A 27,812-nucleotide genomic window follows, 5' to 3' on the forward strand; every position below is an offset into this window, starting at 1 on the left:
GATTCATGATTTAAGGTTAGGCATCAGGGTTAGCAGTATGATAACGGTAAGGGTAAAAATACAATTTTATGGCTTTGTGGCTGTGCAGATGACCACCACACAGAGATTCCTCCAGAGCAAGATTCATGACGAAAAACACTAACCTTCTCCTCAAATGGCATGCTGATACATCGAATAGTAGTAGACCTTGCTGATACATCATCCAGTCTTTGTTAGGAAAGGGCTGCCACCATTCTACCTGATGTTTTGGGTGCCCTTTTTGTATTTACTGTACCATTTTGTTTTCAGTGAGTGGCTTTGTACTGTATGATGGAAATATCTCGACAAAACGTAAGCCTTCCTCACCTTGAATCTTCGGCACATATTTTCTCTCACAGTAAATCAGTCTTATGGTATAGACCAGGAGTACTCAGCTCTTACCCTACGAGGTCCGGAGCCTGATGGTTCTGTTCTGCCTGATTATTAATTGCACACACCTGGTGTCCTAGGTCTAAATCAGTCCCTGATTAGAAGAGAACGATGAAAAAAAAAACAAGTAGTGGAACTGGCTTCAAGGTCCATAGCTGAGTTTGAGGGGTATAAACAATACTAGGCTGTAGAACATTCACGAAAAAAACTGAAAGTGCCTGGATGACCTCTACTAAACACTATGTACTGATTCAGGGATGTGTGAAGGACCACTGGGATGTCCAGCAAGAACAGAGCCAACAGACGACAGGGCAAAGGATGTTTATTGTCACCACACAAACACACTCCGGTTCACTTTGGGTACTTATCCATTCATGTGTGGTTTCTTGGAGGAAAGAGAAATGGAAATAGAATTGACCATGCAAAGTTACACACAAGGCAATTAGGCCTATACTTTATCGCGCACTACTGCATCATGAGTTAAGCTAAATACAGTAAATCATGTACTCAATTGCACACGACAAAGATAAACATGCCTAAAGCTGAACATTATTGTAGTGCCTGAATCACATCAATGAACATGGATGGCTAAATAGTAAGCAGGCCCAGGTAGAGCCTGAAGTTAGAGTTAGCCACGTCAAGTATGCTGTAAGGCTAGGGCCTGTAGCACTGGGCCTGTAGCATACAATTGGTGGGAAAGGCACTGCCACTGTAGCATACAATTATACCAGTAAAGGATCCACCATCTGCACGATAAGGACTGAAATCTGAGACAATGGCATCAGACTGAACAGCCCCCATGTAGTCATAGCATTATCATCAGCAGTGGGCTACAAACATCTAGCAGGCTAGGCAGGTCACGCTAACAAATGATTAACATCCCTGCAAACAGACTTCACTAGCAACTCTCAAATAGGGCTACGTACATTATTTTACACGCTCACAGTACCACAGCGAACACTTCTTTGTTGCTAGCTCTGCTAGCCCATTCCCATCTCTTTATCAGATTAGCCACGCCCAGTAGGCAGGCAGCAGCAAAGGTAATTACACGTGGAAGCAGTGATTCGTTTTTTTGGCTGGTGAATCGTGGTCTGCACTGGCCTTTTTAAACAGTACCTCAAGCACCAAGACACTTTTTTACAGTTCCATAAAGCGATGATATAGACTACCGTAGCTGACTTTTGGATGAGTGCTGGATGCCATTGCTCCATTCGACATGTATGGCCTATGTCAGAGAAAGGCACATACATCCAACATCCAATTTTCCAAGCCTCTGTGTGTGTGTGTGTGTGTGTGTGTGTGTGTGTGTGTGTGTGTGTGTGTGTGTGTGTGTGTGTGTGTGTGTGTCACGCCTGTGCCGGTGCCTGTTTAACAGACAGTGTTGAGAAGACCCCAAACCCTCACACACCCCAAACACTTCCAAAATGCTGTGTCAAAACTAGCTTAGATAGTTGTTTGGCCTCAGTACAAACAGTCAGCACCTATTACAAAAGATTGTGGATCATTTTGCATCTACTTAGCCTTTGGTCTTTTCTCTCATGTAGTGAATGGCAAGTCCATTAACCTGAATGTGAATGTTTGAATTTGTATACTCTCCAAAGGGATGCACTCTTATTGTAAAGAGTTAACTGGAAATGTATCCCAGGTTTACTGACACTGTTTATGAAAAAATTCTGTCATATCATTTTAATATTATTACAAGCATAGTCCAACACGCCAAAACAATATATCCATGTTCATTCTGAGTTATGCTTTCCCCCCCCCAAAAAAATATATTTTAGCAATACTTCTAATCCTCTGAACAGGAGGTAGAAAAATATTATGGATTTAGTTTTATCAGCCTCATGCCAATTTCACCTTTATTGTGAACACAACCTATCAAATAGCAACCATTCACTAGTACTGTAGAGTAGTGTGGTTCCGTGGTACTGCTTTGATATTCAAATCCTCAGACTGTTTGCATGACCTCACACTTTTGGCAAGACGATTCAACACTACCTCTCTACTACAGCTCTCTCTTTGTCTCTCCCTCTCTCTCTCTCCCCCTCTCCCCCCCTCTCTCTCTCTAACAGCTAAACTTGGTACCCCGTTTGAATAAAGCTTCTTTCTACTCCCAGCACATCTGGGAGCAGCACACAGTCAGAACACATAAGGATTTGGCTCACAGGTTAGAGTCACGACGCATCAACGGTACGTTACTACTTACTACAGGAGTGAATTATACAGTACCAATCCATTCAGGGACAAGAATACTGCATTAAAACATATCCTTTTCAAGAGGCACAATTTGGCCTCTTGATAACTTGACGTTTATCCTTGGCTTGGAGGACAGTGGAAAGGTAAAGTTTCGTTTTCAGTATCATCGGTACTGGGCAGCTTCCAGTGCTGATAATAAGAGGGGATGAGAGTGCTGGACCGAATAAAATGTACCTTGGCCTCAGTAACACTTAGAAAATATAGATAAAGGCATTTTGTTTTAATGTTTTAAAGCTTTTAGACAGTAAAAAAAAACATGCAAATAATTTTTTAAGCTGATAAGCTGTGTAATAAAAACGTGTACATGGCTTTTCAGAATTTTTTTCAGAAGTTTTCCTGCAGCTCAATCTATTTCATAGCATGGAACTGCAGTGAAATTCTGAGATTCTTGTCACTCTCAAACCTTTACATTCTATGTTGTTTTTTCCTTTTACTTAATGCTCTTTGTTGTGCTGACTTGATTGTCCCTGCTGTCACTCACATAGTCAGTGTCAGAGCCGCTGGTGAAATTTGACTTCTTTGGATTAATTTTGTGCAAACGAAACAATATCTTCTGTATTTTTTCAGTGTATACATGGATAAAACTGAGGGGGCACATGTTGTGGGCATGGCATGACAATTTTTATTTTATTTATTTTACCTTCATATAACTAGGCAAGTCAGTTAAGAACAAATTCTTATATTCAATGACGGCCTAGAAACAGTGGGTTAACTGCCTTGTTCAGGGGCAGTGAACATGAGCATGATGCCACTGGCCAGTGTGTTTCCTGGCTACTATACCAGTTGGGGTTAGAGCAGGGGGGGGCTATTCCAGTCCTCGGGGGCCTGATTGGTGTCACACTTTTCCTCCATCCCTAGCAAACACAGCTGATTAATCAAACTGCGTTCTAAACTGAAGATCATGATTAGGTGATTATTGGAGTCAGGTGTGTTAGCTGGGGCTGGGTCAAAACTGTGACACCAATCAGGCCCACGAGGACTGGAATTGCCCACTCCTGGGTTAGAGGGTAACTGTACGGCTGAACTCCCTTTCCTATCCACCACAGTCCTATGTCATTTCTGACAGAGGCAGAAAGCAGCCAAATTTTGATTTGTTTGAGTAATACTATACATTCAACGAAGGATTTGGATCTTTGAGAGGATGTGTCCCAAAGATGTCTGTATGATTTTAATGTTTTTTGCTTTTATTGAAAATGTATAGGTTGAACTGAATTGTTAGTTGCTGATACATGTATTGCATGTATCAGCTAAGGCTGTTACAGTATTTGGCTGTTGGAAGTCTTAGAATGCACTGTGCCGTAGTTTGAACAGATTTAGAATGCACTGTGCCGTAGTTTGAACAGATTTAGAATGCACTGTGCCATAGTTTGAACAGATTTAGAATGCACTGTGCTGTAGTTTGAACAGATTTAGAATGCACTGTGCCGAAGTTTAAACAGTTTTAGAATGCTCTGTGCCATAGTAGCACTCACGTCTGTATCCATGAAGTGCTTTGAAAGGCTGGTCATGGCTCACATCAACACCATCATCCCAGAAACCCTAGATCCACTCCAATTTGCATACCACCCCAACAGATCCACAGATGATGCAATCTCTATTGCACTCCACACTGCCCTTTCCCACCTGGACAAAAGGAACACCTATGTGAGAATGCTAATCATTGACTACAGCTCAGCGTTTAACACCATAGTGCCCTCAAAGCTCATCACTAAGCTAAGGACCCTGGGACTAAACACCTCCCTCTGCAATTGGAACCTGGACTTCCTGACAGGTTGCCCCCAGGTGGTAAGAGTAGGTAACAACACATCTGCCACGCTGATGCTCAACACGGGGGCCCCTCAGGGGTGCGTGCTCAGTCCCCTCCTGTACTCCCTGTTCACTCATGACTGCATGGCCAGGCACGACTCCAACACCATCATTAAGTTTGCCGATAACACAGCAGTGGTAGGAATGATCATCGATGAGACAGCCTATAGGGAGGAGGTCAGAGACCAGGCTTTGTGGTGCTAGGATAACAATCTCTCCCTCAACGTGATCAAGACAAAGGAGATGATTGTGGACTACAGGAAAAGGAGGACCAAGCATGCCCCCATTCTCATCGACGGGTCTGTAGGGGAGCAGGTTAAGAGCTTCAAGTTCCTTGGTGTCCACATCACTAACAAACTATCATGGTCCAACATACCAAGACAGTCATTAAGAAGGCACAACAAAGCCTATTCCCCCTCAGGAGACTGAAAAGATTTGGCATGGGTCCTCAGATCCACAAAAAGTTCTACAGCTGCACCATTGAGAGCATCCTGACTGGTTGCATCACTGCCTGGTATGGCAACTGCCTGGCCTCCGACCGCAAGGCACTACAGAGGGTAGTGCGTACGGTCCAGTACATCACTGGGGCCAAACTTCCTGCCATCCAGGACCTCTATACCAGGCGGTGTCAGAGGAAGGCTGTAAAAAAAAGACTCCAGCCACCCTAGTCATAGACTGTTCTTTCTGCTACTGCATGGCAAGCGGTAGCGGAGCTCCAAGTCTAGGTCCAAAAGGCTTCTTAACAGCTTCTACCCCCAAGCCATAAGACTCCTGAACAGCTAATCAAATGGCTACCTTAGACTATTTGCATTGCCCCCCCACCCCCCTTATTTTATGCTGCTGCTACTCTCTGTTTATTATCTATGCATAAGTCACTTTAACTCTACCTACATGTACATATTACCTCAATTACCTCGACTAACCGGTGCTCCCACACATTGACTCTGTACCGGTACCCCCTGTACCTAGCCTCGCTACTGTTATTTTACTGCTGCTCTTTAATTATTTGTTACTTTTATTTTAGATTTTTGACTTATCTATTTTTGACTTAACACTTATTTTTCTTAACTGCATTGCTGGTTAAGGACTTGTAAGTAAGCATTTCACTGTAAGGTCTAAACCTGTTGTATTCTGCTCTGGTGACAAAAAACATTTGATTTGATAACAGTTTAGGAATGCACTGTGCCATAGTTTGATCAGTTTTAATCAATACACAGTAGTTTGGTTATGAGAATTTCTACAAAAAGGGAAATGATCAGGACAACTATGGACAGTCTCTTTATCCCCGCCATAAATACACATTCGTAAAAGTAATGCTTTTATAAGACACGGTATGAATGATCTATTGTTCCTAACCATGAAGTCAGAAAATATATGCTACTATATAATGTTTACTGTGGCCGTGTGTATGATGTGCATGTGTGTGTTTGCTCATGCACGAGTGCATGTGTGTATTTGCAAATGCACGTATATATCTATGTGCCCATCTGTGTGTATACAGTACATGCACACCTATGTACTGTACACATCCACTTACGTACAGTATCTGCATTGGGTGTGTATGTCCAACTCACGAGTTGAAATTCTAATTGAATTTGAGTTTGAGCAGCAGGAAGTGGAATTTAATTCAGTCATAGAACATGAGAGTTTTATTGATTCTGACAGGTCACTCTTCCAGATACCAAAGAATATATCCCTTTTCTCTGGAAACAATGTTCATATACTCTTTTAACCTTAGTGCTTAGAATAGCCAAATATATTCATAGATCTATATATTCATTTGTTTGGCTTCTTTTTGAAGGCCTCATGGTAAACTTCAGGGTTAAACTAATGCATTCTGGGAAATGTATTTTCCCCATTTAGAATTTTGAAAAAGTGATGAAATATAATAACTTACAATATTCACATGTTTTGTTTTCCTTGATCATTCATTTTAAGAGTTTGTCCTGAAAATCAATTGTTTCAGAAATATTTTATATACAGGTCTATGATGGGCAATGGGCATGTTCCCCAGCCCCCTGCTCCCTTACCCCTCTGAGGGCCTCTGTTGTCAATGTCCACTCTGTTATGGTGCCTGTGGTCTCCAGAGACCCAGGCGGGTTTAAGGGCCTCCTCAGGAATACAGCCCCCACAGCCCTGTGTTTATCTTGGCTTCCAACACCCTCCCAGGGCTCTGCATTCATCCAAACTCACAGGGCTCCACCACGGCAGGAACAGACCAGGGCCTTATTGGCCTCCACCTCAATGGGGAACGGAACATACCACACTGGCTGAATGGACATACTGTAGAAGGGGTAGAAGACCTATACGGCTGCCGCTCCAGACTTGGCTGGCTCACAATGGGAGTGTAGATCGTGAAGGTTGGAGGATGGCAAGGTTTTAATTGATGCCATGTGGATCTATTGGCTACCTGTAGAGATATATTGTAGTACGCTACAGTAAACCCAGGGATAAGGTTTTGGTTGGCCATGCTGAATGTTTATATATGGCAACTGTGTTAGGGAGCAGCTAGTTCTTCAGGGTGGGATTTTCATCAAATCCATTCTTGAAAGGCCTCCCTTTTGTGAACTTAGCGTTATGGTCAACGTTGCCTTAGCTACTAGTTGTGTGGTACATGCATTCAAAGCAAAGTTTAGAACTACATCTAGCTCAGTTGGAATGCTGGGATCAAATCATTAGATTATTCGAACACTTCATAAAGTCAGTCTTTATCAGGCAGACAAAGCCCTTCTCCTTCTAGATTTTCAAAGAAGGTCCTAGATAGATTGAAGATTTTGAGAGTTCCAGAGAAAGTCGCTGTCCTAACTAAGGGCTGGATTCAAAGTAATATCACGGAAGATCCACGTTAAAATGTAAAGGTCATTTCCGATTGAGCCGACGAATGCAGTCTCCGCGAACGTGGGAACATTGCCTTTAACTGTCCATCGAGCTATAACACGGATCTTCCACGAGGGTAAATTCATTTGAATTCAACATTTTTTTGACAGCACCCCTTTTGACTTGAACGAAACCTTTCATGCATATTTTTCCATTGTAGAAGTGCTCAGAGAGTGACTTTTTAGATCTGAATGCCAAAACATTCAAGAGATGAAGGTGCTCAAAGTTGAACTATTTTGCATACCGCAACCATGCGATGAAACATCGATGTCTTCATCACTGAAAAAGACAAATGGTTGAGATTGATCTAATTTATAAGCTTACCAACAGGGTTGCCAAACTGTTTTAGAATTTCTAGATTTTTGTTGTTGTTGTTGAAATGTCCTTTTTTTTCTTTAATGTCAATTATCTAAAACACGTGTATTCACATATTTTGTAGCTTAGACCCTATTTTACATCATCTGAGGTTTTTGTGTTTTTCCCACCATCAGTTGAGACACAATATGCTCTTGAATACAGAGTGGGGTGTCATGTTTTGGCTGGTAAATGTACTAAAGTGGGAATACAATTAAAACGTCAACTTTCGAATGGTACCACAAAGATGGTTGGAGGTCCACACATCAGAGAATGTTAACTTGAATGGTAATATCAGTTGTTTTAAATCATATTGTCTATCTTCCACCGGAAAGCTTTTCAAATCATAGAAACACAGATCATAGAATAAACACGACAATTTGAGTTGACATTCGACGGTGTGTGGACCGGCCGCCATCTTCGTGGTAGTAATTACAAGTTCAAATGTAAGTTCAATTTGAATGTTAATGGAGTACCAGCTAAATTGCAGTGGTCTGAAGGGGAAGGTCCATTCTATGAATTATATTTCTATCATTGAAAGGACACCAACCCTGCATTCAAGAGAATGTTGCATCTCAACTGATGGCGGGAACAACACAACCTCAGATGATGTAAAGTAGGGTCTAAGCTACAACATACAGTATGCGAATATGAGAAAAATTGAAGTTTACAGGTTTTTAGATCAATTACATTAAAGATTTTTTTTTTAAAGAAATTATGAAATAGTTTGACAACTCTGTATGTTTTTTAACGATATCAAACTCAACCGTTTATCTTTTCCAGTAATGAAGACACGGATGACTCATGGTATGGTGGGGTGTGCAAAATTGGTCAACTTTGAGCACCTCTATCTCCTAAATGTTTGGCATTCAGTTCCAAAAAGTCCCTTTCTGAGTACTTCTTCAATGGACAAACATGTACTGTATGGAATGTTTTGTTTAAATGAAAAGGGATGCTATCAAAAAGTGATTGAATTAACATGGATTTACCTGCCATACAATACAAATTGAATCCAGCCCTAAGAGGAGTTATGAAGAATATAGCTAATTTTATGATTTAGCTGGAGGTTCTACAGTTCTAAGGTGATATGCAGTTTCATGTGCATGTGCCATTTAGTGTTTCCTCCCAAATATAACTGAGCTGATCCACCCAATTAGATCTTTGACAGCAAATGTTGGAGCTAAATTTCCTGAGAGTGTGGAATTTAAAGAATGTTGGAGCTGTATTTCCTGAGAGTGTGGAATTTAGAGAATGTTGGAGCTGTATTTCCTGAGATTGTGAAACTTAGAGAATGTTGGAGCTGTATTTCCTGAGATTGTGAAACTTAGAGAATGCAGGTCTGCTCTCACACCAGTGGCGGTTCTAGACCATTTCAACTGGGGGGGCCAAGCTGGTGCCAGTTGTACTGTTAGAGGTGCATTACACTAGACATTACATTAGACGTTATTGTTGTCATATCGTTTTCTTCACTGCATTGCAGGCATTAGCAGGCAAAAGACCATGTTCATAATCATCATCGTTGTCACTGTCTAATAACGGATGTAAAAAAAAAAGAACGATAGCAAAAATTAGTTATGTAAAAATGATTTCATACTCCACATTTAGGGGGGCCACAAGGGGGTCCAAAATTGTTGTCCCAGGGGCACTGCCCCCCCCCTCCAGAACCGCCCCTGTCTCACACACGTGTGTGAACTTGTCTAGGCGTGTGACCCAAGCCTCTCTTTGTGTGTGTCTGTGTGTGTGTGTGAGAGAGTGAGTGAGTGAACTTGTCTAGGAGTGTGACCCCAGTGTGGATTTATGTTTGTGTGTACATGACTGCGTGTGAGCAGAGTCATTCCTACTTGTGATACACTTGGGTGGAATGACTTTTGAACTTTGAACTTGGGAGACTGACTTTACTGGCTTCTGAATTCCTCTGGCCTCCCTCTGTAGTCTTTCATTTACCTCAGGGTAGTGTTCATTAGGGCAGGTAAACATTTTAAAAACATTGCAAAGAAATATTAAAATCATTGATGAATGGACAAGTCCCGGTAGTCCCTCCATATTTGAGTCCGTGTTCTTTCGTTTGGTGCTTAATGAACTCAACCCAGGACTGACATAAAGAAGGACATATATTATGTAATCTACTTGTAGGGTAGAGTCCATCTGTGTCTGGATGTTGGAAGGAGTCTAGTTTGTAATCTATCAAAGGGTTGCTGAACTGCATGGGCCCCTCAAAATGTAACACAATGAAGGTACAGTAAGGCTGTGGTGGAAAGCAGAGAAGAAATAAACCTGGGTTACAGTGGCTCACTCTCTTAAAGAGCTATTCAAGAGTAGGAAACCACCGGTAGCACTTGGCAACTATTGGTAACACTTTGCAACCATTGGTAACACTTTAGGTTTTTACCGTACTCTAATGCAGGTATGGGTCTGGGCCTTGAGATTTCTGGTCTTGACGCCATCTCTGCCTACTGTAAGCTATAACACACAGTCGTTCCATAACCTCTAAATGCCTATCTGATATCTACAGCCTTTGACTACCCCTTTCTGTCACCCAAACAGATCAAGATAATTGTTTTGTGTCGTGTGCTGAAGGAGATGAGAAAGTATGGGTACAATCCTTTTTCAGAGCTAAATGGCATAACAGACTCAGGAGCTCAGGAGTTAATACGTCTATAGTGTCCACTCTCATCCCTCACATTTTGGGGAAGGTTGTCCTCTACCTTATTTACCCCCCCTGGACATAGAAGAGCAGGATCACACCCAGTGACCCATTAGGCCACCAAGTATCCCAGCTGAAGTGACCAGTAACATCCCTGTCCATGTGGAATACCCATGTAACCATGCTTTTATCCACCACACACACACACACACACACACACACACACACACACACACACACACACACACACACACACACACACACACACACAAACTCTTCACTAGCCAGAGAGGAAGTGACTGGAGGCAGAGAGACTACTATACACTGAAAGGGCCAGTATCTGAGAACCGCTGGAAAACTACCCTGACGGAGTATTTCATTTTTTCCTGTAAAGAAAACACAAATTGGATGCGTTGGGTTAAATTAATCACGTTTTTCCCTTTTCCTATAAGCTACTGTATAAAGACTTCCCATGCTGTATACATTTGAAATTCTATTTTTGCACTGAGAACATTTCCTGTGCCAGGGACAGAGGGGTTTTATTCATTGATGAACATGTGAGTGGTATTTGAGAATGGGAAAGTGATTTTTGACATTATGTTTCCACTGGTAATGCACAGTACAACCAGCCCATACTGATACATAGTAGCAGTTAGCCTGTGTGAATATGGTGGCACTTAAGGAGAAAAGTAGCTGTGACAAGTTGGAATCATTTAAATAGATGTTGCCTGGCGAAAGTCAACCCAGCACAGGACACAAAATAAATGTGGGAATGTATATTCTGTTGAAGCTTAAATGTAAAATACACTGCTCAAAAAAATAAAGGGAACACTTAAACAACACAATGTAACTCCAAGTCAATCACACTTCTGTGAAATCAAACTGTCCACTTAGGAAGCAACACCGATTTAACAATAAATTTCACATGCTGTTGTGCAAATGGTATAGACAACAGGTGTAAATTATAGGCAATTAGCAAGACACCCCCAGTAAAAGAGTGGTTCTGCAGGTGGGGACCACAGACCAGTTCTCAGTTCCTATGCTTCCTGGCTGATGTTTTGGTCTCTTTTGAATGCTGGCGGTGCTTTCACTCTAGTGGTAGCATGAGACGGAGTCTACAACCCACACAAGTGGCTCAGGTAGTGCAGCTCATCCAGGATGGCACATCAATGCGAGCTGTGGAAAGAAGGTTTGCTGTGTCTGTCAGCGTAGTGTCCAGAGCATGGAGGCGCTACCAGGAGACAGGCCAGTACATCAGGAGACGTGGAGGAGGCCGTAGGAGGGCAACAACCCAGCAGCAGGACCGCTAACTCCGCCTTTGTGCAAGGAGGAGCAGGAGGAGCACTGCCAGAGCCCTGCAAAATGACCTCCAGCAGGCCACAAATGTGCATGTGTCTGCTCAAACGGTCAGAAACAGACTCCATGAGGGTGGTATGAGGGCCCGACATCCAAAGGTGGGGGTTGTGCTTACAGCCCAACACCGTGCAGGACGTTTGGCATTTGCCAGAGAACACCAAGATTGGCAAATTCGCCACTGGCGCCCTGTGCTCTTCACAGATGAAAGCAGGTTCACACTGAGCACGTGACAGACGTGACAGAGTCTGGAGACGCCATGGAGAACGTTCTGCTGCCTGCAACATCCTCCAGCATGACCGGTTTGGCGGTGGGTCAGTCATGGTGTGGGGTGGCATTTCTTTGGGGGGGGCGCACAGCCCTCCATGTGCTCGCCAGAAGTAGCCTGACTGCCATTAGGTACCGAGATGAGATCCTCAGACCCCTTATGAGACCATATGCTGGTGCGGTTGGCCCTGGGTTCCTCCTAATGCAAGACAATGCTAGACCTCATGTGGCTGGAGTGTGTCAGCAGTTCCTGCAAGAGGAAGGCATTGATGCTATGGACTGGCCCGCCCTTTCCCCATACCTGAATCCAATTGAGCACATCTGGGACATCATGTCTCGCTCCATCCACCAACGCCACGTTGCACCACTGACTGTCCAGGAGTTGGCGGATGCTCTAGTCCAGGTCTGGGAGGAGATCCCTCAGGAGACCATCCGCCACCTCATCAGGAGCATGCCCAGGCGTTGTAGGGAGGTCATACAGGCACGTGGAGGCCACACACACTACTGAGACTCATTTTGACTTGTTTTAAGGACATTACATCAAAGTTGGATCAGCCTGTAGTGTGGTTTTCCACTTTAATTTTGAGTGTGACTCCAAATCCAGACCTCCATGGGTTGATAAATTGGATTTCCATTGATTATTTTTGTGTGATTTTGTTGTCAGCACATTCAACTATGTAAAGAAAAAAGTATTTAATAAGATTTTTTCTTTCATTCAGATCTAGGATGTGTTGTTTAAGTGTTCCCTTTATTTTTTTGAGCAGTATAGAATCACGTAAGAGGGAAATCACTGCGAGGTCACCATAAAGTAAAGTTCAGTCTCAATCACAATCATCTAGTAGATATCAACGAATACAGCCCTGTGCTTCTACCACCTGGCTAAACAGAGAATAGCAACCGTTTGTGGTCTGAGGCTTTTTACACACCGTTGAAACCCATAAAAAAATGTGTGGCCGTTGTGTCATTTACAGTTAGCCTGGTCAACCAAAACGAGAGCTCAGTCTGGTTGACCAGGCTAAATAACAGTACCTCACCAAATCTGACAAGACAACCATTTTTTTCACTGACAGTTTTTTCTTCCATTACAGGTAAACCATGATCACCTTGCTCCTACTGTGTGTGTCTCTGCCCTTTGTCACCTCAACAATATCATCTGAAGACCCTAGCGGTATGTGTTATATTGCATCACTATTGTTCACCGGCCCTATTCAAATACTATGAAAAAAAGCATTGTTCCTTCCTCCTTTCCTTGAAGTAATCACTGATCTAACATGAATAGGTGTATGCAAGCTTTCCACTCCACTGCTTTCATCCAATCAAATCCAATCAACATTAAGGAAGGACATAGGGAAGGATGCATTGCGTTCAAATAGGGAAGAATGCAGTTCTAGCTATTCAAACAGGGCCTCTGTTATATACTGTATGTGTCTCCCACCGTTGAAACCAAAAGTAAAAGTGTTTTATAGTCTCTTAGGATAGGGTTTGGAATAATGCAAGCAGGTGACATGAATTTAATCCACTTTACTGTAGGGCAACATCTTCCCTACATGATCTACTAATATAACATAAAAATAAATCTCATACTATCCTCCCCAGATCTCGACAGTACCTTGAGTGTCAGCATCCCCATGGACGTGCCACTGCACCCTCTGATGGGCACCAAGGTGGTGGTGCCCTGCTACTTCCACGACAACCCAATCGACCACCCGGGCACGCCCACTGCCGACCCCCTGTCCCACCGCATCAAGTGGACCTACATTAGCAAGGGCAAGGCCACCCTCATCCTGGTGGCGTCGGAGGGCAAAGTTCACGTGGAGACGGAGTACCTAGACCGGGTCACCATGGCCAACTACCCGCTGGTGCCCACCGACATCACCATGGAGATCACAGAGCTGCGCTCCAAGGACTCAGGCACCTATCGCTGTGAGGTCATGCACGGCATCGAGGAAAACTATGACTCGGTGGACATCCAGGTTCAAGGTATGACTTGGAGTGTAACTACAGGCTCTGAATGCATTTTGTTGGTATGATCTCAAGCTATTACGGATAGGCGTCCCACTAGCGGGACACCAGCCGACAACATCCGGTGAAATTGGAGGGCGGGTAATTCAAATAAATAATTGTAATATTAAACATTCATGAACATACAAGTATCTTAAATATTTAAAAGCTTAAATTCTTGTTAATCTAACTGCGTTGTCTAATTTACAATAGGCTTTACGGCGTAAGCATACCATGCGATTGTCTGAGGACGGCGCCCCACATCAACATATTTTTCAACCAGCACAGGCTTCATAAAATCACAAATAAATAAATCACTTACTTTTGAAGATCTTCCTCTGTTTGCAATCCCAAGGGTCCCAGCTACAACATGAATGGTCGTTTTGTTAGATAAAATCCTTCTTTATATCGTAAAAAGTCAGTTTAGTTGGCACCATTGATTTCGAAAATCGACTCGTTCAACATGCAGACAAAGGAGTCCAAAAAGCTACCGCTAAACTTCTTCCAAACAAGTCAAACGATGTTTCTATTTAATCCTCAAAATGTAAATAAATTATAATATTTCATACGGAAAGTAGTATGTTCAATAGGAAAGCAAAATTAGTAAGCAAGATCCCTCTCCCAATAACTTTTTAGTTTGAAAACGATATTATATTTTTGGAGTGAAATATCCCTTCAATAGCACCTAAACAATACTCTTCCTCATATATACACTAGCCTACCCTCTGAAATTGTATAATAATCAATAATAATACAGTGAGGGCAATTTGTTCTCTCCTTCCCAGGTATTGTGTTCCACTACCGAGCCATCTCTACTCGCTACACTCTGAACTTTGAGAGGGCCAAGGCTGCCTGTATCCAGAACAGTGCCACCATCGCCACCCCAGCCCAGCTACAGGCTGCCTTTGATGATGGCTTCCACCAATGTGATGCCGGTTGGCTATCTGACCAAACAGTCAGGTAATTCTGACGTACTAAACTGTGAACCGTTATCTGTCATGACTGTTTTAGGTAAGCCATGTGCACTATTGTCAGTCACTTGTTTTAGGGAAGCCATCTTTGATGTTTTCATGTGGATATACTGTAGAAATGAACTAACCTGAAGGGTTTTGTGGGGATGTGAAATGTTGTTCTAGACGAGGGGTACTCAAGTACTATTTGAGAAGATCCAGTCACACAAATTTCCTAGGTGGCAAAAGTCCAGATGGATATTGCCATTTTTTGGCGTAGTAACAAACCCCCACCTCGCAACCCATGCGACCCCAAACTGTTCACACCCCTTTTGTTGGCGGAAAGAACATTTTGCAGTTTTAAAGCTAATTTCCTGCAATTCTACACATTTTGCATGGGGCATTTTTTTCTGTTTTGAAGCTCATTTACTGCAATTCTACAATCCCCATGTTGACCCCGTTCTAAGTCCGGCTCCGGACCACAGTCCGCCAGTTGAGTACGGGGGTTCTAAACCATGGTTTGGAATGAAGCAACGTTATAACCGTTTGGGGTTTTTAAAAGATATATAATTTCAGACTAATTGATGTGTCATGTGTATACACCTTTTTTTTATTTGCCATGTCACGTGATCTACTCAAGGTACCCCATCCATGAGCCTCGTGAGGGTTGCTTTGGAGACAAGGATGAGTTCCCGGGCGTGCGAACCTACGGCGTGAGAGAGGTCAACGAGACCTATGACGTGTACTGCTTCGCACAGAAGATGTCAGGTACTCAACAACAAATATTGTAGTTTGTCATGGTTATCATGGTCATTATGCAAGCTGTTTTGTGTTGCACGTTGATACGCATCTAAGTTAAATGATTTATAGCCTATAAATAGGGGCATGATCATTTAAAGTCAAAGTATTATGCAAAGCATAATATGAGCTACACCCAGCCAGCAACAAACGTTCCCACAACTTTAGAGGACTGTTCCCTTTTAAGAGTCTCATTAGGTCATTAACTAACGTTTTCATAGTAATGTACCCGTAATGTGCGAAGAATGTTTCCAAGAGACCATTCCTTTCAGGTGAAATAGAACTTACCCAGAACATGGTTACAATGTTCTCAGAACTTAAGATAATAATGTTATAGGCATGTTTCATGGGAACATTGCAAGAACATTAATGTGTCCAGTTTTCTGAGGGTTAGAAGAATATTCCACGAATTTCCCCCCAAACAATACAAAGAAAATGCTTGCCATGTTCTCAGAACATAAGATATTAATGTTCTAGACATGTTTCATGGGAACATTTCTGTGTATCAGTTGTCACGCCGTCACCTGATGGTCCCAAAGAAACATTCTCCCCCCCCAAAAAAATATTGAATTACCCGTCACACCTTATTACTTTTGCCGATCCAATCAAGGCCTTGATTGATGAGCCCTGAAAGTTAAGCCACTGATCCATTCATAGCTCTTTATATGTCGGCAAGTTTGGGGATAATCACACACCGTGCTTTTAACATACAGTAGTGTTTTCAACTTGAACATTTGGTGTAGATATTTACATTGTGCATGTTCATTTATACATTAGTTATTATTCAACATGTCCTCACCTGGGATTTGCACTCACAACGTCTTGGTTCACATTACTCCAATCTACCCACTATGCCACCATGACCGTGTCAGGCGTCGGTGAATCTGACTTTTCTCATCGTTGATTTGGTTCGATTGACTTATTTCAGCAATTTAAGGGCTTTCTGTATAGCTGTCTAATGTTGGTGGGGCCTGTTAACCTGTTTTAATGATACTCCTGAATCACTATGATCAATCAAATAGTTTTTCTTGAGTGTACTCTTAAAAGTTGCAGAGATTTACTTCAAAGTGAATTCACCCTATTGCTTACACCTATCAAGTTGTTTTCATCTACATAAGTGCCTATAGTGAGGAGGGGTTAGGGTTTCTTAGATCAGGTTAGTGTGTTGTAACTTTTGCCCAATAATGACGTTAACATATCTTGTTAAGAAAGGAAAGAGAAAGGGGGATAACTAGTCAGTTGTACAACTGAATGCATTGAACTGAAATGTGTCTACCGCATTTAACCCAACCCCTCTGAATTAGAGAGGTGCGGAGGGCTGCCTTAATCTTAATAATGTGAGAGTAGGGTGATTTCCCTAGTGGGTCTCGAAACCTAGGCCACCAGCACCAATGACAAACACCCTAACCACTGTCCCAATAACGGAAATCTCTAAGAAATGTGCTTATTGGGCCAGTACAGTTAGGCCCTGTCCTGTCCAGAAGAAACCCTACCCCATCCTCTCCAGGCACTAATCTGAAACAACTTGATAGGTGTAATGCTGTAAGCAATAGGGTGGTAAGCAAATGCTCTGTTAAATTGCTCTGTACACTCAAGCAAAACCTTTATTGATCGTAGTGATTCAGGAATATCAATTAAACAGGTTAACATGCCCCATCAATATTAGACAACTATACTGAAAGCCCTTAAATTGCTTAAATAATTAAATTAAATCAATGATGAGAGAATAGTCTGATTAATTGATACCTTACACGGACATGGTAGCATAGCAGGAAGATTGGAGTATTACTGTGAACCAACAGTTTGTGAATTCAAATCCCAGGTGAGGACTGTTGAATAATAATTACTGTATAAATGAACATGCACAATGTAATCATGTGTGTCAAATATGTAAGTTAAAACACTGTATGTCAAATGCAGTGTGTGAGTATCCCTAAGCTTGTCAACATATAAAGAGCTATGAATTGATCGGTCGCTCAGCAATCAGGGCCCTGATTGTCTTGGCAACAGTAACAAGGCGTGATGTCTAATGAAACAAAACATTTTTTTTTGGGGGGGGGCATTTTTGGGGTGTCTAGAACGTGTCTAGAACATTAATATCTTATGTTCTGAGAACATGGCAACCATATTCTTTGTATGTTTGGTGGGACGTTGATGGAATACTCTCCTAACCCTCAGAAAAATGGACTCATGAATGTTCTTGCAGCGTTCCCATGAAACGTGTCTATAACAATATCTCATGTTCTGAGAACATGGCAGAACATTAATATCGTATATTCTGAGACCTGGCAACCATGTTCTGTGTACGTTTGGAGGGACGTTAATTCATGTAATATTCCCTTAACCCTCAGAAAACTGGAAACGGAATGTTCTTGCAACGTCCCATGAAACTTGTCTAGAAGATTAATATTGTATGTTCTGAGAACATGGTAACCACACTCTGGGTATATTCTGTTTGACATTAAGGGAATGTTTTCCTAACTCCAATGCCAAAACATGCTAAAAAGGTTCTCAAAAGGTTTTTGCTAGCATAGATATAATGTTTCCGTGTTAACGGAAAACTGGACACTCAAACATTAGGGGAACATTACGTAACATTGCAAAAACGTTCTCTCTCCCTGGAATCGTTAGCTGGTCATCAACTTGATGTTGATTGCTGATGCACTTGCCATGCAAAGCTACCCAACTAGCTAGCCTAATATATTATATTAGCTTGAGAAGTAAGAAGCGGAAATCATGACCGATAACTTTCTGTTTGTCAGTTTGCCTGCCTGCCTCTGTTTATCACTCTTTGCATTCCCCTCTACATCATCCCCAGGCAGAGTGTTCTACTCCATGTCCGTGGAGAAGTTCGCCTTTTACCAGGCAATGGACCAGTGTGCCAAACTAGGGGCCAAGCTGGCCACCACAGGGCAGCTGTACCTGGCCTGGAAGGCTGGCATGGATGTGTGCAACGCGGGCTGGCTGGCAGATAGAAGCGTCCGCTACCCTATCAACATCGCCAGGCCGCAGTGCGGTGGAGGACTACTTGGAGTGAGGACCGTGTACCTGTTCCCTAACCAAACAGGCTACCCCTATCCAGACTCCCGCTACGACGCTATCTGCTACCAAGGTAAGTGTAAAAAAAGTGTTGAAGGTGTAATTATGAATTTCATTTAGGTGTCTTAAAGCCAGAGTGATTTCCAGTAACACAGAGTGTGGCTTTAACTTTCATGCTGCCAATGGTCTATTTCACAGAAGACGACGGCGAAGTCAAGACCACCCCATTCCCAGAGGTGGCCACCATCACAGCTGGACCCATAGTTTACCTGGGGCATACCACCGCCCCTGAGGCTGAGGCACAAGGGGAGGTTCTGACCCAAGCCCTCCTGGACACCACCAGCATGGAATTGCCCTTACCCATCCTCCCCAGTGTAAATTACACGTATGCCAAGGTCACCCCGGTCGTGGGGGAAGAGGTCATCAGCAGGGTGACAGCTAAACCTAATGTGGCCTCCGAGTTCCCTCGTGACAATGACACTGCCATGTCTCCTACAGGTTAGCAGATTGTGCTGGTCAACGTCAGGGCGGAAATTGTTTAGATTTTGCCGTTGTTGCCATTTTCATTTTCAAGGGTAATAACACAAATTCTGTGTTTGGTTCTGTTTGTCTCTTCCCTCCCCATATCTCCCTTCTTTCTCTCTACCTCCCGGTCTTCCTACTCCTCCCTCCTTCCGTCCCTCAATATAGGTGTAGTGTTCCACTACCGTGCTGGCTCCAGTCGCTATGCCCTGTCCTTCGTGGAGGCCCAGCTGGCCTGTCAGAGCGTTGGTGCGGTCATCGCCAGCTCTCAGCAGCTCCAGGCAGCCTACGAGGCAGGGTTCCACCACTGTGATGCAGGCTGGCTCAGGGACCAGACTGTCAGGTGAGATAGACAGGGTATATTTCAGTAGTCCAGTAGTCTTCTCAGTAGGGTTGCACAATTCTGGTTTTACAGAAATCCCTTCCCTGCATATTTCCTCATGATTGCAGAAATTCTCTGATTGAGATAACGGAAAAACTAAATTTTACTTTCTCTTTTCCTAAAGAGGACCCTAGTAGAACTGCTTCGTTAACCGTCAACCGTGACCTTAACCCTTACCTGCATAGTGACAGTTTGCTCTCTCCTGTGGTCAGGTACCCCATCCTGTCTCCCAGAGATAAGTGTTCAGGGAACCTGGAGCATCTCCCAGGGGTGAGGTCCTATGGCCTGAGACCCGCTACTGAGCGATACGATGTCTACTGCTATGTGGACCGCCTCAAGGGTCAGTGACATGGTGCATGGACCCTATTCTTCTTCTTTTTCTCCTTCTTCGCCTTCGTCTTCTTCTTCTTCAGAGCTTAGCTTCAGATGTTGAGAGATTTCTTCTTCTTCTTCTACATTTAAAATACCCAAATGCAGTGACCCAAACTTGATGATTTTGTATGACATTCGCAGGACAGCGTAGCCTGCATGAATATTTTGGGGGCAGCATGCGGCCCAAAATGCAGGACTGTCCCACTCAATCCGGGACATGTGGTCGCCCTAGTAAAACCACCTGCATTCTCTTCTCCCTCATCTCTCAGGGGAGCTGTTCTACACCAGCGACTATGACAGCTTCTCCTACAAGGAGGCCGTGGCCCACTGTCAGAAGCTCAACACCACGCTAGCCACCACAGGGCAGCTCTATGCCGCTTGGAGACAGGGCTTTGACAAGTGCCGTCCAGGCTGGCTGCAGGACCGCAGCATCCGCTACCCCATCCACAACCCCAGGCCCCACTGTGGAGGAGGCAAGGCTGGGGTACACACCATATACGCCTTCCCCAACCAGACGGGACACCCTGACCAGCACTCCAGATACGACGCATACTGCTTCAGAGGTATGTATGAGTTTGGATCTGTTCAAAGTCATCAATTGGGTGGCTGTTAAATCTCAAACTGTTTAAGCCCAAATACAGCCACTGTTAAAAGCATGAAAATGATATTGTGTTGGTTTTCTTTATTTTGTAGCTGAACCTACGATTATTCACACTGAAACCAGACTCAACGTCACTGTAGTTGTCGAGGAGGAAATTATCAACATGACGAACAGAATAGAACCATTGACTCCTGGTAACATATCTCTATATTAAGTGGTCAACGGGTCTTTCTATATCACTGCTAGTATTTCCTGTACATTTATCCTGCCGACCATGCCAAACGTAACAGTAATGTGAAAGAGAATTAAAATCTAAATGCACAAGCTGTTTTCTAGTCAGAGTGCATTAATACTACATGTTCTTTTTCCTTTGTTCTCTCTCTGTGGTTTTTCAGTGAGCCCCATCGTACCACCTGTATCTGTGGATGTGTCTGGTTCAGGCTTAGCTGAGCATTCTACCAGTGGTAGTGGCAGTGGAACCCCTGGTAGCGGAGATACATCTGGTGGGGCCAGTGGCGAGGGCTCCGGGTCTGGCTTCCCAGTCACATTCGAGGGCAGTGGGCACATCTTGTCAGGACAGGGCTCTAGCTCTGGAGGTCTACAGGAAGCAGTAGAGGGGAGCACCACTGTCACTTACACCTCTAGAGTTGGGTCTGGGAATAGTGGCTCCGGGGTGGGGGTGGGAGAGTTCAGCGGTGGGCTACCGTCCGGTGTCCTTCCCCACTCCGGTAGTGGCAGTGGGGTATCTGGGGACCTGAGCGGTAGCGGGGACTCTGTCATCATCATGGTGGACGGAGAGATGGTGGACATCTCCAAGCAGCAGCCCACCGGACAGGAGTTAGGACAAGGAGGTGTGGATGTCAGTGGCTCCAGTGGAGTGTCCGGATCGGGTGGCTTCTTCAGCGGGGATGTGACCAGCACTTCTGGCTCCGGACTTCCCGACATATCTTTCGAGCATTCAGGTCTCATTGACCTGACCGAGAAGCCCTCGGGAGAGCAGGAGGTCTCTGGCTACCAGCCCTTCGCCTCTGGTTTTCCAAGCGGTTTCCCCTCTGGTTATCCTTCCGGTTTTCACAGCGGCTCTGGATTCCCATCCAGTGGTGACGGATCCCACTCAGGCCATGAGGTCATCTTGCTGACAGAAGACGAGATGATGGAGGTGACAACACGGTGGCGTCCAGAGCAGGGTCGGGGCTACGTAGAGGTCAGTGGAGACGGCAGTAGCCAGCATGAAGGGAGCACCTCAGCCAGTGGGCTCTCCCTGGGGGAGTCAACGGTCGCAGAAGGCCTGTCTGTGGTGCTGCCCCCTGGGTCTACCATGACTTACCCAGAGTATATCACCTATCTGGGAAACACGGGAAGAGGGGACGACCTGGACCTGGTGGAGGAAGGCCAGGAGCAGGAAGGCCATGAGCAGAAAGGGCAGGAGCAAGAAGGGCTGGAAGGGCCCACGGAGACAATCAATGTCACGGCACCTTCTGCATTCTTCTCTAGCCCAACAACAGCAACTGCTGTCTCAATGGTGACCCCTGTTGTGGTGGAGGAGCCCGCTGTAGTTGATGGTAAAAAGCTTATTTGATCATTTGATCAAAGAAGTGTTCTATAGGCCATTGGTTGTAGTATCTACGATAAGCCATTGTTTACTTTGCTTCATCCACCAATGCCCCCTAGTAAGCATATTGTCTAATCAATGCATTATATTCTGACCCTACCTCTTTCTAGCTACTCCTGACCTTTGTGAGCCCAATCCGTGTGGCACAGGCACCTGTTCTGTGCAGGATGGCATTGCTTTGTGCCAATGCCCACATGGATTCACTGGAGAGGACTGCAGCACATGTGAGTGTCAGTGACAACACTATGTGTTACAAGATGTATTCACGTGATTACAAGCAGGCATATCTATCATAGACATTTCACTCAACATTCCCGGTTGTCTCTGTTATCAATCTTTTGTTATTTTTGTGTTTACATGCAAATGAAAGTTGCCATGTCCCACAATGTATACCGTTACAGGCATAGGCGGCGCGTGAGTCTCAAACTATGTTTGCCGCGATTATATTTTGAAAAATTGTGATATGGCTGTCTGGACCTTTCACTGACATTCGCAATTCAAGGGTCATCTACACTTTTAAAAACAAAGGTAATGTTATTGAGAGCGATACCATAGGGGAACCATTTTAGGGTCTCTGAAGAACCATAAACGGGATGGTACAAAAATCCAAAACCAGAAATGTTTTGGCCCCTCCAGGAATGGAATTGAATAGCCCTGCTGTAGGGTTTTAAGCCTTATTTGCACATTTCCCCGGGTGCCTTTCGATTAAATTTGAGTTACCAGTACCACCCATGACTGTGTTTGCTAGTGACAGAGACATGATTGTTGCATTCATTCCCTTACAGTCTTCACCAAGTGAGAAACAAAGTGAATTTGTTGCCATTTAAATGTTACTATTCAAGAAAAAACAATACATATTTCATAAAGCCTTATTTTGAGGGCCAAGTTTTACCTAATACAGTGGCCTGAAGCTCATAGTTTACAGTCTACATGAGTCCTGCAAGTCACGTTATTCTGGCTTGCAAAGTGATGCATAATTCCTCCAGAGTGACGAAAACTGACATTTAGAGTAAAAAAAATCACCTGCAAACTGCATTCAGAATGACTGCTAGGGTTGGGAAAACTAAGATTACCCTAAACATCTAAACTGGAACAACCATTTCAGTAACAACCAAGTCCAAGTAACAGATTGAAATAGTTTTGAAAAATGTATGTTATTTCTGTATATTTGAGTTGCATAACATTTAGGAATCAGTCAAAGCAACATGCAAACATTTCAACGATTTTACTGAGTTACAGTTCATATAAGGCAATCGGTCAATTGCAATAGTAATTAGGCCCTAATCTATGGATTTCAAATGACTTGGCAGGGGCGCAGCCATGGGTAGGCCAACGGGTATAGGCCCACCCACTTGGGAGCCAGGGCCACCCACTGGGGAGCCAGGTCCAGCCAATCAGACTTAGTTTTTCAACACAAAGGGACTTTATTACAGACAGAAATACTCCTCAGTTGCATCAGCTGTCTGAGTGACTGGTCTCAGACGATCCCGCAGGTGAAGAAGCCGGATGTGGAGGTCCTGAGCCTGCGTGGTTACACGTGGTCTGTGGTTGTGAGGCAGGTTGGATGTACTGACAAATTCTCTGAAACGAGAGAGAAATTAACATTCAATTATCTGGTAACAGCTCTGGTGGACATTCGTGCAGTCAGCATGCAAATTGCACGCTCCCTCAAAACTTCAGACATCTGTGGCATTGTGTTGTGTGACAAAACACAATGGTAGTGCCGCCTATGGTTACAGCTAGCCTTATGGTAGCGCCGCCTATGGTTACAGCTAGCCTTATGGTAGCGCCGCCTATGGTTACAGCTAGCCTTATGGTAGCGCCGCCTATGGTTACAGCTAGCCTTATGGTAGCGCCGCCTATGGTTACAGCTAGCCTTATGGTAGCGCCGTCTATGGTTACAGCTAGCCTTATGGTAGCGCCGCCTATGGTTACAGCTAGCCTTATGGTAGCGCCGTCTATGGTTACAGCTAGCCTTATGGACATGCCGTCTATGGTTACAGCTAGCCTTATGGTAGCGCCGCCTATGGTTACAAGGGAGGGGGAGGGTTGTATAAATGAAATAAATAGCCAACATTCTACAGTAAATGTGTTAATGTGTCTATCTATCTGTTTGTGTGCAGCAGTGCAGGGCTGTGCCGAAGGCTGGGTGGAGTTCATGGGGAGCTGCTACATGCACTTTCTAGAGAGAGACACCTGGCCCGACGCTGAGCAGCGCTGCCAAGAGCTCAACTCCCACCTGGTCAGCATCACCTCCCAACAGGAGCAGGAGTTTGTCAACTGTGAGTATTGTGTGTGTGTGTGTGTGTGTGTGTGTGTGTGTGTGTGTGTGTGTGTGTGTGTGTGTGTGTGTGTGTGTGTGTGTGTGTGTGTGTGTGTGTGTGTGTGTGTGTGTGTGCGTGGGTGGGTGGTTTGGGTGTGTGTCCATGCACACGTGTGTGCAATACATTTTTTGCACAAACATAGAACATATCTGATACACACTGTACATGACAGCTCAATGTTCTATTTTCCATATAGCTAATGCTCAGGACTATCAGTGGATTGGACTCAATGACAAGGGCGTGCAGAATGAGTTCCGCTGGACAGATGGGAGTCCATTGGTGAGTTGTTTTTCTCTCGACCAGTTCAGGTATCCCCTACTCTGGTCCCCTACTTTATTTTACTGTACTTTGCTTTTTTTTTTATTAGATTTGACTTTACTTTTAGTTGCGTAAGCAACATGAATAACATTATTATTATTGATATTAATATTAAGTTACCATTTCACTTCTTCATTCCATTTTTATCCTCCTTTCTAATCAAATGGTCCTGTGTTGACGTCTTCGCATGCAGGAATTTGAGAACTGGAGGCCCAACCAGCCCGATAACTACTTTAACTCTGGAGAGGACTGTGTCGTGATGATCTGGCATGAGAACGGCCAGTGGAACGATGTTCCCTGCAACTACCACCTGCCCTTCACCTGCAAGAGTGAACCTGGTAGGGAGTAGGGGTTAAGTGGTTGAGGGTCAGGGGGCACAGAACATTAATTTGGTCAGCTGTTAGTGGCTGAGCCAGAAAGACAGAAAAATAGCACTCGGCCATGCTTTTTGAAAAATAGGGCTGTCCGGGGGTGACTACGCACAAATAAGGGTTAATCAGGTGTTAATTGAAGTGAGATGAAACTGTGAGTCTTAAAACAAATTGGTACCCCCAAAAACATTATTGTTGGTCCAGCTCGCTATTTGTAGGGCACAACAAAGAGTCAATGTGTTATTCAAACCCTGACTTTATCGACACCGCTGGATACAAACAGACAGATCTCATGAGATCATTTCCTTCGGCCAATTCTTCTGGTTTCCCCTTTCTTCCCAGTCGTGTGCCACTCCCCCCCTGAGGTCGACAACGCCAGGCCGATGGGCAGCAGAAGAGACCGCTACCCCGTCAACTCTATAGTGCTCTACCAGTGTGACACGGGCTTCACAAGGCGCCACCCACCTGCTGCACGCTGCCTTCCCGACGGGCGGTGGGAGGAGCCACAAGTGGAGTGTATAGGACGTGAGTCTGACCTTCCTTGTTTAATCCATCGTGTCTCGTCTACTCCCATCAACTCAGATTCAAAACCTCAGCCCCCCCCTCCAGAGTCAATCGAGTAGCTAGATAGATTGTTTCTGGGTCCCTGGGTTCGGAGATTAGCGTCTATTAACCTTGCAGATGACATCATACATACTTACAGATTAACAATACAAAAAGAGACACAACATTCACACACTTGAGAAATATAGACATCTCTAGGGAAACAAGGCAATAAATAACATTAAAGTAAGGTAGGCGAGATATGTAAGGTAGGCGAGACACTATGGCAGGCACATTTAACATTTATCTGGACCTCGAAGCAAGTTCCACTGCTGATTTTCATTCTTTCCCTCTAATCAAGGACTGATTTAGAGGTGGGTGCAATTAATTATCAGGTAGAAGAGAAGCCCAGCAGTACTCCTGACCTCCAGGCTCAGTTTTGAATACCCCTGCACTTTGGAATTTCCTTATTCTTTATCTTTGATGGTTATTCAGCAATGTTTTAAGGATGTCATCAACATGCGCCTCTCTCTCCCTCAGCTGGTGCCACCCCCAGCAACCGACTACATAAGAGGTCCATCAGGAGACGGTCTAAAGCAACCAACAGTCGGTCATGGCGGAAGCTTCTCTAAGCAGGACTGAAGGGACACACTAAAAGAGAACAAAATGGACCGCTCTTGTAAAGAAACATTGATATTCAATGCCATTTTGCCTGACCAAAAGAGATAAAGTTCCCACCAGGGGTGGAAATGGGGAAAAGTTACTTTGGAAACCCACCAATGAAAAAATCCTTGAATTCACCTATAGCAAATTTTTACATGTCAAAATGATTGAATTCCCTCATTTCCAGCCCTGATTCCCATCATGTGTATATATATATATATATATATATATATATATATATATATATATATATATATATACAGTGAGGGAAAAAAGTATTTGATCCCCTGCTGATTTTGTATGTTTGCCCACTGACAAAGAAATGATCAGTCTATAATTTTAATGGTAGGTTTATTTGAACAGTGAGAGACAGAATAACAAACAAAAAAAATCCAGAAAACGCATGTCAAAAATGTTATAAAATTATTTGCATTTTAATGAGGGAAATAAGTATTTGACCCCTCTGCAAAACATGACTTAGTACTTGGTGGCAAAACCCTTGTTGGCAATCACAGAGGTCAGACGTTTCTTGTAGTTGGCCACCAGGTTTGCACACACCTCAAGAGGGATTTTGTCCCACTCCTCTTTGCAGATCTTCTCCAAGTCATTAAGGTTTCGAGGCTGACGTTTGGCAACTCAAACCTTCAGCTCCCCTCCACAGATTTTCTATGGGATTAAGGTCTGGAGACTGGCTAGGCCACTCCAGGACCTTAATGTGCTTCTTCTTGAGCCACTCCTTTGTTGCCTTGGCCGTGTGTTTTGGGTCATTGTCATGCTGGAATACCCATCCACGACCCATTTTCAATGCCCTGGCTGAGGGAAGGAGGTTCTCACCCAAGATTTGACGGTACATGGCCCCGTCCATCGTCCCTTTGATGCGGTGAAGTTGTCCTGTCCCCTTAGCAGAAAAACACCCCCAAAGCATAATGTTTCCACCTCCATGTTTGACAGTGGGGATGGTGTTCTTCGGGTCATAGGCAGCATTCATCCATGGCGAGTTGAGTTGATGCCAAAGAGCTCCATTTTGGTCTCATCTGACCACAACACTTTCACCAGTTGTCCTCTGAATCATTCAGATGTTCATTGGCAAACTTCAGACGGGTATGTATATGTGCTTTCTTGAGCAGGGGGACCTTGCAGGATTTCAGTCCTTCACGGCGTAGTGTGTTACCAATTGTTTTCTTGGTGACTATGGTCCCAGCTGCCTTGAGATCATTGACAAGATCCTCCCCGTATAGTTCTGGGCTGATTCCTCGCCGTTCTCATGATCATTGCAACTCCACGAGGTGAGATCTTGCATGGAGCCCCAGGCCGAGGGAGATTGACAGTTCTTTTGTGTTTCTTCCATTTG

General features: G+C 44.1%; 1 protein-coding gene across 4 annotated transcripts in view; it reads left to right on the forward strand.

Annotated features, from left to right (window-relative positions):
• Positions 1-26,677, forward strand: part of LOC106561101 (aggrecan core protein) — a 52,684-nt gene extending 26,007 nt beyond the window's left edge. The window contains exons 1-18 of one of the 4 annotated variants that reach the window (XM_014124729.2): positions 2,480-2,598; positions 13,054-13,133; positions 13,562-13,945; positions 14,752-14,926; positions 15,557-15,684; positions 18,533-18,826; positions 18,952-19,251; positions 19,444-19,618; positions 19,870-19,997; positions 20,299-20,592; positions 20,723-20,824; positions 21,026-22,192; positions 22,353-22,466; positions 24,366-24,524; positions 24,763-24,845; positions 25,078-25,222; positions 25,598-25,780; positions 26,339-26,677. In XM_014124729.2, the coding sequence (XP_013980204.1) occupies positions 13,061-13,133; positions 13,562-13,945; positions 14,752-14,926; positions 15,557-15,684; positions 18,533-18,826; positions 18,952-19,251; positions 19,444-19,618; positions 19,870-19,997; positions 20,299-20,592; positions 20,723-20,824; positions 21,026-22,192; positions 22,353-22,466; positions 24,366-24,524; positions 24,763-24,845; positions 25,078-25,222; positions 25,598-25,780; positions 26,339-26,430 (3,996 nt within the window). In that variant the 5' untranslated portion in view covers positions 2,480-2,598; positions 13,054-13,060 and the 3' untranslated portion in view covers positions 26,431-26,677. Of the gene's footprint in view, positions 1-2,479; positions 2,748-13,053; positions 13,134-13,561; positions 13,946-14,751; positions 14,927-15,556; positions 15,685-18,532; positions 18,827-18,951; positions 19,252-19,443; positions 19,619-19,869; positions 19,998-20,298; positions 20,593-20,722; positions 20,825-21,025; positions 22,193-22,352; positions 22,467-24,365; positions 24,525-24,762; positions 24,846-25,077; positions 25,223-25,597; positions 25,781-26,338 lie in introns of those variants that run through there. The other 3 variants (XM_014124732.2, XM_014124730.2, XM_014124731.2) reach the window with 3 other exon arrangements.
• Positions 26,678-27,812: the final 1,135 nt, after the last annotated feature.

This window comes from Salmo salar, chromosome ssa10, assembly GCF_905237065.1.
Source record: "Salmo salar chromosome ssa10, Ssal_v3.1, whole genome shotgun sequence".
NCBI lineage: Eukaryota > Metazoa > Chordata > Actinopteri > Salmoniformes > Salmonidae > Salmo > Salmo salar.